General features: G+C 36.7%; 1 protein-coding gene across 1 annotated transcript in view; it reads left to right on the forward strand.

The window, feature by feature from the left end:
• The window catches only part of LOC110289047 (proline-rich proteoglycan 2-like), a 15803-nt gene extending 8684 nt beyond the window's left edge, over positions 1–7119 (forward strand). Inside the window, exon 6 of the mRNA XM_021155252.1 lies at positions 6922–7119. Within this exon, the coding sequence (XP_021010911.1) occupies positions 6922–7119 (198 nt within the window). The remainder of the gene's footprint in view (positions 1–6921) is intronic.
• The last annotated feature ends 3986 nt before the right edge of the window (positions 7120–11105 follow it).

Raw genomic sequence — 11105 nt, forward strand, 5'->3', positions numbered from 1 at the left:
CCAACAAATTGGGAAAGGATCTTTACCTATCCTAAATCAGATAGGGGACTAATATCCAATATATATAAAGAACTCAAGAAGGTGGACTCCAGAAAATCACATAACCCCATTAAAAAACTGGGGCTTAGAGCTGAACAAAGAATTCTCACCTGAGGAATACCGAATGGCAGAGAATCACCTGAAAAAAATGTTCAATATCCTTAATCATCAGGAAATGCAAATCAAAACAACCCTGAGATTCCACCTCACACCAGTCAGAATGGCTAAGATCAAAAAATTCAGGTGACAGCAGATGCTGGCGAGGATGTGCAGAAAGTGGAAGACTCCTCCGTTGTTGGTGGGATTGCAAGCTTGTAAAACCACACTGGAAATCAGTCTGGAGGTTCCTCAGAAAATTGGATATAGTACTACCAGAGGATCCCACAATACCTCTCATGGGCATATATCCAGAAAATGTTCCAACCGGTAAGAAGAACCCATGTTCCACTATGTTCATAGCAGCCTTATTTATAATTGCCAGAAGCTGGAAAGAACCCAGATGCCCCTCATCAGAGGAATGGATGCAGAAATTGTGGTACATTTACACAATGGAGTACTGCTCAGCTATTAAAAAGAATGAATTTATGAAATTCCTAGGCAAATGGATGGACCTGGAGGGCATTATCCTGAGTGAGGTAACCCAATCACAAAGGAACTCACTCAATATGTACTCACTGATAAGTGGATATTAGCCCAGAAACTTAGGATACCCAAGATATAAGATACAATTTGCTAAACACATTAAACTCAAGAAGAATGAAGACCAAAGTGTGGACACTTTGCCCCTTCTTAGAATAGGGAACAGAACACCCATGGAAGGAGTTACAGAGACAAAGTTTGGAGCTGATTCAAAAGGATGGACCATCTAGAGACTGCCATACCCAGTGATTCATCCCATAAACAGCTTCCAAACGCTGACACCATTGCATACACTAGCAAGATTTTGCTGAAAGGACCCAGATATATCTGTCTCTTGTGAGACTATGCCAGGGCCTAGCAAACACAGAAGTGGATGCTCAAAGTCAGCTATTGGATGGATCACAGGGCCCCCAATGGAGGAGCTAGAGAAAGTACCCAAGGAGCTAAAGGGGTCTGCAACCCTCTAGGTGGAACAACATTATGAACTAACCAATACCTTGGATCTCTTGACTCTAGCTGCATATGCATCAAAAGATAGCCTAGTCGGCCATCACTGAAAAGAGAGTCCCAATGGACTTGCAAACTTTATATGCCCCACTACAGGGGAACACCAGGGCCAAAAAGTGAGAGTGGGTGGGTAGGGGAGTGGGGGGGGGCAGGTATGGGGGACTTTTGGGATAGCATTGGAAATGTAAATGAGGAAAATACCTACTGAAAAATTTTAGAAAAAAAAAAGATATAAAGATAGAGAGCCATGCTGTGGACATCTCTGTGAAGCAGAAGTATGAATGTCAAAACAAATACTTATTATAATTATCTTTCCGTTGACTAATAGATTGTCATTCATATGTGTTAAAGAAATATGATTTACTATTCTAAGATTTTACAGTATAAATATTATATAAAGTATTATAATTATTTTTAGTTATTTTTTTAAAGGCTGTTTCTGGCCCACTAAAAATGTCATCTTCAGTAAGGATAATTGCTTTCTTTACCTCATGTACTTTACTTGTTTTTTGACAAGCTTCCACAGACAGCACATGCACAGACGGATGACAAAATGTTAAATAAACTAATATCCTTAAAAAAAATCAATGCTAAGACTTTAGATCACTTTAGCTCAATTAAACCTCTCAATATATGGTTCACTTGCATGTTTACATAGGCTCATTATACAGATGAGACTATTGAGATTCAAATATGTAGGAAGATATTCAAAGTGGCAAAAATTGTTGCTAATGATATTATAACCTAAATCACAAAGTCTGAGTAGTTCTACATAATCTTGATTCATACATTGAAATAATAAATAAAAAATAAATACAAAATAACATAACATAACAAAAAACCAATCTAATATAAATTTTTTCACTTGTCTTTATTATTTTGTGCATTTATCAAAAAACGGCTGTTAGCTTGAAAAAAAAAAGAAATCATCTCTTTGTACATATTACATCACTACAAGAGAATATATCTTAATTGTTCTACAGAGATCCAATCAAATGGATAGGGAAAGACCAAGTGATTCTTAACGATATTTTCTTTTTTTTTTTTTTCAAATTGGTTATTTTATTTACATTTCAAATGTTGTCTTTCTTTCCATTTTCCCCTCTGCAATACCCCATCCCAACCTTCTCTACTTTGCCTCTATTCAGGTGCTCCAAAATCCATTAAACCCTATTCCCAACTCACTGCTCTAGCATCGCCTTATGCTGTGGTTTCGAGCCTTCACAGGACCAAGGGCCTGACCTCACATTGATGACAGTTAAGGCAATCCTCTGCTACATATCTAGTTGGAGCCATGGATACATCCATGAGTACTTTTTGTTTGGAAAGTTAGTCCCATGGATTTTCTGGGTCTTCAGGTTTTTAATATTGTTGTTATTCCAGATGTTGTAAGAAGAGGATGACAGCCCTGATAAGACTGACACTCCAGGATGCTGAGATTCTAGAACTTTCCATTCCTGCTCCTTGTTTGATTCTACCTCAACTACATTGAACCTGTTTCTTCCAAAGACTTCTTTCCAGAACTATTTCAGAACATCTAGCTCACCTAACTTGCCTTTAAAATTCTCATAGCCATGATGTCTGGTATGCAGTTAGTTTCTCAGCATATACTGACTAGAAGGCAAATAATGCCAGCAAGTTCTCCTTTGACTAATTCAATTTTCCTATTTACCTTTTGGCCCCCAAATTTCTTTGCCCCAATTGAGCTGGAAGCAGGCAAAAGAAAATCATCATCCTGGTTCTTTGTGTTGTGTAGGATGGATCAGGTTATTTTATGAATTAAAGATATGTCATTTAAAGCATAATTTACAAATTGCATGGCATTGGACAGGGATGGAACTAGAGAGCATAGACTCAGAGGTTTCTACCTTTTCTTTCTACCCTTTCTCTATGCTTTCTTCTTCGGAGGAGAGTGAGTTGGAAGAAAAAAAAGGGGGGTTATAGTATTTCAAAGAAATTAAATAAATAGACAAATAGTGATATGTTATCAAATTACTTTTAAATAAAACATTACATAGCCATATCTTACAAGGGTAGAAATATTTATAATGGGTGCAAAGTTGAAAGTATAGTTTCTTATGTTGGTACAGAATTTAGTTTGATAAAGATTTAAGTTTTTTCATTGCAATGAGTCTCTTATGTTGATATAAAATTGGGATTAATATTGTTACTCTTATATAGGCCGTGTGCCTATTCAACACATTTAAGCATAGAAAGTTTATCCTACTACTTGTGTAAATTCTATTACAAACACTTTTTAGATAATTAAGCAATACAAGTTAAGAGTCAGATAGCAAATTCATGGTTCTCATTTAATTAAAAGTGAGTTTCCGAGATATTTTAATTAGAAATGTCTGAGAGTAGTCAAGGCTTTACAGTTCAAGAAGGCTTAGCAATGATAGATAGTCTCCAAAGGTATCAGAATTCGATAGAATATGAATTTTTGGCCATTTCTTTATTAATGATTATTTTACTAGGGACATGTGTGCTCCACACAGTACCCCTTTCTTGTATTCAAATGAGAAATTGAGCTTCAGTGGAGTTGCTCCATTTGTGGTAAAACAGACCCTAGGCAAGAATGCCTTAAATTCATCTGTAGATAAAATAGTGTTGAGGAAAATTAATGACTGATAATCTCTGCAAGAGAGCATAAGGAGTCCTTCACAATCCTGTATCACAAAGGTCTATCAGATGGTTTGGGGCCAGAAAGATGAATACTCCTGCTCCAGTGTTTTGAAGAATGAGAGAGTGTCCCAGTGATCAGTTGTGTCTATAAATTGGTTAACTTTTGGAAATTATATTTTGTTCTCTTTATATTTCCAGGTAATATTTAAGCAATTCGCAGATTTTTGATAGGGTTGAAGACTGCATGTAATCTCATAGCCAAGCTGTTTAGCACTGTAAAAGATGGTATAGGTTTGAGAGGATGGTTGTTAAATGGTATACAATCTAAAAGAAGGACATAATTCTAGTAAGGTTGTAAGCCTATTAAATATGGATAGATAGCATAGTGCTTTATCTAATTAACAAAAAAGTTGGACTGAGTGTTAAGAATTTCAGTGTTTCTTATACTTTATAAATTGAAGAATAGTAATAGTTGTGTTCAATTTATATCTGAGAGAAAACAGCCTTTTAATTGGACAGAAAGTGAGAAATATGAGCTAGTGTTGTTTGTATTTTTAATCTAATCCTGCTTCCTCAAAAGGGTATTTCCCAGACAATTAGTATATCATATACTCAGGTGATATCAAGTGAACCTTTCCCCCATTTTAACTGGTTAAACTAAGGGTAGAGTCTGGGATTGGGCAGTGGAAGGAAAAGTTAGGACTGGGACTTTTAGAGAGTGTGAGAGAGGAAGGAGCAAGTGGAGATAAAAAGACAGAAGAGAGAGAAGAAGATGGAGGTAGAGTAGGTAGAAGGAATATGGAGCATAACCATGTGGCCTGGAGGATCCACAAGTAGCAAGTGATCACATTGTTGGAGAATAGAGTTGTATATTGGTATATCAGTCCAATCTAGGCATGCACCTTATGACTGAGTTTTGTGTTTTTAGGATGGACTTATTGGAGTTGGTGATTTACTACAACATTCAAATATCTGTTTTGTTATTCTATTTTGTTTACATGTTAAAATGGATTCAATGTATTGTCTAGGCTGGCCTCAAATTGGCCATCATCCTTTTTCATTGCCCAAGTCTAGAAACATGTGAGACATTTTATATTACCTGGAAGTAGTGTTTAATTTTTAATCAATGTTTGGAAGCAAAATATTCTTTGATAGCAGGTTTTATCTATTGTCTGTTTTGCTTGTTTTTTTTTCCCTAAAATATGTTCTGCCTTCCACATTAAATGAATGTGGATAACATGTACTGATTCTACCTTCCATTAAAACAATATTTTACATTTTAAAGACTTGTATCATTACTCTATGTTCTTATGGGCTTGGTGGACAATTGAGGAATATTTTTAAAAAGTTAAAGTTGGGATTATGTGTCTATGAAAATAAGAAGACAAACTTCATATTAAATCTGGACAATAGATTAAGGCTAGGTGCATGATTGTCAGTTCAGATTATTTTTCATTGAAAATATAGATTACAGGAATTCCACATAACTGTGCTATGCTACACATAATATGAAATCAGATGGGTCATCAAGCTGATGGATTTCCTCAAGTAATTGTCCATATATTGCAAAGAAGACAGTTTTGGCAATTGGTGTTACTCTGTGGATAGGTACAATCATAACTATCTCCCTATGACTCATTGTCCTCATAGACTCAAATGTACAGAACTATTATTCTATGTATGTTACTAATTGTTTTGATGGTTCTGTCAACCTTGGATGGAAGGAACTGGAGATGAATGATTCTGACTGAGTATCTTAATGCAGAATTTTAGGTAAGAAAAGTTCCAAGAGACAAAGCATTTAGAAGGTATAATAACAAGTCACCTTTTACATGGAAATCACACTTTCTCTTGGATTGTTGCATCATGAATCACTGGAGTAGCTTATGTATAATCCTCCAGTGTGATATTCCTTCTTTGGTCTCCCCCAACTTGATTTACATGAGAAAAATACTATTTTTGGTTTGGTTTGATTTGGTTTGGTTTAGTTTGGTTTTTGAAAAAAAATGTTTGTAGAAACTCACAAGGTGCACTGCCAGCAAATTATGGAAGAACCACAGAGAAGATGCAGTTATAGAGACGTAAGGAATGAACAGGTCTCAGAAAATGCTTTCTTATGAACCCAATGGGTGCTAAATCCCATAACTAATCCCTGTGCCTTAACTATGGATTTTAAATTATTATTGTCATATGATTAATGACTTTTCCATTCTCCTATAAGGTTATTTCATATTTGTTTTCTGGGGCTTCCAAATATACAAAAAGAAATCACATATAAATTTAGTTAAAAGTTAATTTTTTCACATAGTCTCTGATGGTGCAAGACCACTTTTACTATTCCACAAGTACATTTGAATCAGCAAACCCTTTCTTTAGATACCAGGGTGTGATCTCATTAGCATTTTCCCATATGGACTTTTATTCTATGAATGCACTTCTTGTGTGACCTGTGTGTTTCAATATCATTTCATCTGAGAATGCCTGAGAATTCCGTTATCTATTTCATTGTATCTGAAGAGATTCATTTTGCTTTATTAAGTTTCTAAAAAAAATAAAATTAAATAGGGAAATCTCATTCTCTAAACATGACCATAATTCACAGTAATAGGGTTAGGCTTTCTATATGAGAACAGGATATTTTGAAAACATTAGAGCTCATAATACTTCATACTGATTTTTTCACCATTGCCCAAACATATATTCAAATACCAAAAAATATACTTGGTATTTTTATTTCATGTCTATTTGGCACAGTCTGCTATACAGACTAATTGTCTATACCTTCCAAATACATTCCAAAAGTTACAGAATACTCTACCTCTCCTAGATCTGAGCAGTCCACACTCCTTCCTCTCAACCCATTAGTACCCCATGAATGCACACTAACTAATCAGAGTAAAATAGAGAATATATATTTAAAATATTTACTATATTTCCTACTAGCCTTCATAATAATTGTTTGGGTGGTGATTTGAAATACTCTCCTTTGTCAGAAGTGATGATGTAGGTAAAAGGCAAGGCAGATACAGGAACTGTTGGTCTAGCAAAAAGTCAGTTATGAACCAACATGGCCCACCGCGACAGGGAGGCCCACCCCCACAGGGAGGCCCTCAGAGACCTCCTCAGCCTGGAAATCAACAAGACCCACCCCCACAGGGAGGCCCACAGAGACTTCCTCAGCCTGGAAACCAACAAGGCCCATCCCCACAGGGAGGCCCTCAGAGACCTCCTCAGTCAGGAAACCATCAAGGCCCACCCCAGCATGGAAACAATGAACAACCAAGTTACCTATGGTCACTTTTTGCATAACCATCTGTGTCCTTACCAGAGAGAAGGTAATTAAATGCCTCATTCTTCCTTCCATGCTCCAAACTCCAGTGATGACCACCCTGCTCCTAGAGACATAGATCATGGATACATCCAAAACATGAATAGTCTTTATATTTCTATGGTGTATGTGATTTAAATTCACTCTCAGTCAACTGTCCAACTCTAACAGAGTTATCCAAGAAACTAAAAGATATTTAGGGCATGTTGAAATTACACATTGTATATTTCTGCCCCCAGACTTTGTATGTTTGTTTGTTTGTTTGTTTGTTTACTTATTTCAGGTGAAAAGAAGACAGATGACTTCAAAGTCATTCCTATAGTAGAATAATGTCAATAAAAATATTTAGCATATAATTATCCTTTGCTCTTTTTCATTATGAACAGAAGTGGTACTGCAACGTTGGCATGGTTATTTCCAGAAATGCAGTTCTTCCTCACATATAAGCTAACTATCACTTGAGAGACCCTCTTCTTTCCGTATTACTCACTAGTTATGCCCACTCTTTCTATATTTTATACATATCAGTTATTTTAGCAAAAGACTTCCCATAAGTTATGGATTTCAGGAGCAAACTACATAAACATGGATGCCCTTAGTATGTAATGCACCTTTAATGTCAGTACTCTAGGGAATAGTTGAGCTGCCTTGAAAACTTTGTTTCATAGAGATAACACTATTTCTGTTCCCAAATTAAGAGTCCCTTTTCCTTCAGCTAGTATTCATGTGAGCAATTTAGTATCAGCCAGTTCACATTCTTCTGATTTGGATATTCCTATGAATAAATGTTGTGGTGTGCTGTGGCTAAGCTCTTATTGTTTTTATCTTCTTATTTTTTTTGGTGTTATTTATAAGTATCATGTACATGGTCCTTGTACACCAAAGCAATTTTTAAAATAGTTTAAGCATACTTTAGATGTCTTTCATTGTTAAGTTTTCGATATTTGAAATTATTCCATCTATGTATTGATTTTTATATTTTATTGTATCTTAATTAAAAGAGGGAAAATATAATGTGTATAGGAGTTCTACAGCATTAGGAATCCTTAAAACATCCAAAGTATTTGAGATTAATTCTTAAAAGCTATTCTTCCTTGAATGTTCTATAAATCCCAATTCCTTTTCCAAAATCCTAGCCAGTAGTCAGAGGAAGCATTGGATATAATATTTGCTCTAAGGACTGATGGTCTCTTGAGAGTTTTCAAGTCTGATGATTTCTGGCCTTATAGCTCTCTAACTATACTTAATATTTGTTGATAGCTTCTAAATATACCTAGAAAGTTCCTTATTCTATGTTTAAAAATTGCTGGTTTGCATGACCAACATTGGTTGCATAATAGCAGAGGATTGAGTAAAGGATTAATTTCTCGAGGTTTTTTTGTTTTTGTTTTTGTTTTTTTTGTTTTTGTTTTTTTTCTCTATTGCCAAGAAAACTGAATTCTAGCTTGCTTGGCTAGAAGGAGGTTCAGGCCAATAAACTTTTATTAAACCACAAGAAGTGAGTCACTCTTGCAGAAGGAAAATTTTTTACATAAGCAAATATGCATAAACACACATATTTCCATAATATACATTCATTATCACATACTTGCTTGTTAGGTCCAATAATCGGTCTAATCTATTTACATACTTATACATCCTACATATATGCATATGGAACTAAAGCCCAAGGCCAGCTCCAAAAAAATTTACTCATTCAGGATGAAAAATAAGCTTTAGCCTTTATCATATTAGAGAAAGAAAAGGCTTCTACACTTTTATGGCTTAATGGGTTAAATACAAGTATTTTTTTTACTTTATATTAATTTTTATGAAATTCACATTAGCAACACATCTCCACTAATATTTCTTTCCCTTTGTATATACCCTTGGTCCTTACATCCTTCCTCCAATGGAAAAAAAAAAAAAACTCAAAATTACAAAAAAGAAAGGTTAAAAAAAAGGGAAACATCTCATTGAGGAAGCTATCGTACATCACAATATGTCTCATTGAGTACCTTTTTTCCCACACATTTTGCTTGAAAAGGTTCATTTCAATGCATCATTTCAAGGCATCTGGATTCTATTATACCATCGTTACTGGATCCTCACTGAGACAACTGCCATTCATTGCCCTTTGTCATGGATATCCTGCAGTTTTGGATCTGCAGGAACAACTTTGTCCCATATTCCAGAATTTCATAGATTAGATAGATGTTGGGGTGGACCAACTCGATATCCTGGATTTGAATTGGTTGGTAACTGAGTTGAGTACCTGGATAACTATATTTTTCCTGCACCACGAGGGCACGTTCTCCAGCATTGCCCCAGTTGCATGACCCAGTGTTGCAGACAACAAGGCAAACAGTCAGACTTCCAGATCTCATGGCTCACCCAGAAGAACAGAGCCAGCTCTACTGTTGGTCCCAGTCAAGATGCTGGGTCCATTTTCCTGAGTGCTACAACTGGTTAAGGATGGAGAAGGTACTCCCATACTCCTGACTCTGATGCCAGCTCCCCTGACTGCCTCAGATGGTGAGGATGAGATACCCCAAACAAGGTAAGTGGCAGGGACAGCTCTCTCAATCTCACTGTCACACTCACATTCTCACACTCTAGGCTGGCTCACCTATAACCTCACTGCAGGGCCAAGTTCTACTATGATGCACATGTGAGGTGCTGAACATATTTTCCAAAGGGCTGCAGCAGGTGAAAGGTGGGATCAGCTCTGCACATCCGTTGAACTGTGTGCCAAGGTTGCAGTCCAGACCAGGGATATCTAATTGATTTTTAGTGGTAATATGAGCCACAGACATGGACAGAGAACCATGCTTATGCATGGCCACAGCACCAGATATCTTCTTCAGGGCCTGTATCAGCTGGGATATTGCCATGGCCTGAAGTCCAAGGCTGGATTCACTCAGCAGGATATACCTCTATACCCTCATATTTGTAGTTCTTGCTCTCTTCCTAATAATCAATCTATTCAGTTTCTCTGTCAATTCCATCTGACCACTACATATTTTTTACATTGTAGTGGATGATGCTGAGGGGAGGCCATGGGATTGCTGGGCTTCTAAGTGTCGATCTCTGCCTGCCTGCTTTGTGTACTGTAGATGCCAGTGGGCCTCTGGATTTCTACAGCTCATCTGTGACACTGACAGTGGGCTATTTATTCTTTGAAAATTTCATGCACATATGCTTTAATCATATTCATTCCCATATCCTTCAGACACTCAGATACTACCCACACACACCACATACTCCTCATCTTCTTACCTCATATGTGTGTGCATGGGTGCGTGTGTGTGTGTGTGTGTGTGTGTGTGCGCACACATGTTGGAATATTGGCAGATGACAAGACATATCCTAAGTAAACAATTACCTCCTTAAAGGCAACCTTTAGCCTAAGAAATTAGCCTGATATTTTGTGTTTTATTTAAAAAAAAAAAGATACAAGGAACCAGAATATGTTTGGTTATAGGTGCAGTATGTTGAGGTATAAAGGTGGTGTCTCTGTGGGTCCATTCTGAGGCATCAATTCCCCCTTGAGGTACCACCCATAGGTTGGCTAAGGTATGGAATACAGTTTATTTAGGGCATGGGGAGGGGAATTGAGAGAGTGGAGTCTGAGAAATGCATAGAGTAAGAAAGAAAGGGGGGAGGAAGAAGAGGAGTAGAAAACTAGAGAGAGAAGTGGCAGAAAGTGAAGAGAGTAAGAGGCTAAGAGGGTAAGAGTGTAAGAGTGTAAGAGCAAGAGGAGGGGGTAAACAACCCCTTTTATACTATGTCAGGCATACCTGGCTGTTTCCAGGTAACTGTATTGAGGAGCTTAGAAGAATGCTAATTCTAAGATTTTGCTACATCTCTGTGCTAGTGTATTTGCATGAGATTTTCAAGCCCTGCAATCAAACCGTAGCACTTAAATAAATAAATAAATAACTTATTCATTTCTTTGCTTATTATTTACGGCACAAATGTTGCCCCC

This window comes from Mus caroli, unplaced genomic scaffold, assembly GCF_900094665.2.
Source record: "Mus caroli unplaced genomic scaffold, CAROLI_EIJ_v1.1 scaffold_10885_U2_1, whole genome shotgun sequence".
NCBI lineage: Eukaryota > Metazoa > Chordata > Mammalia > Rodentia > Muridae > Mus > Mus caroli.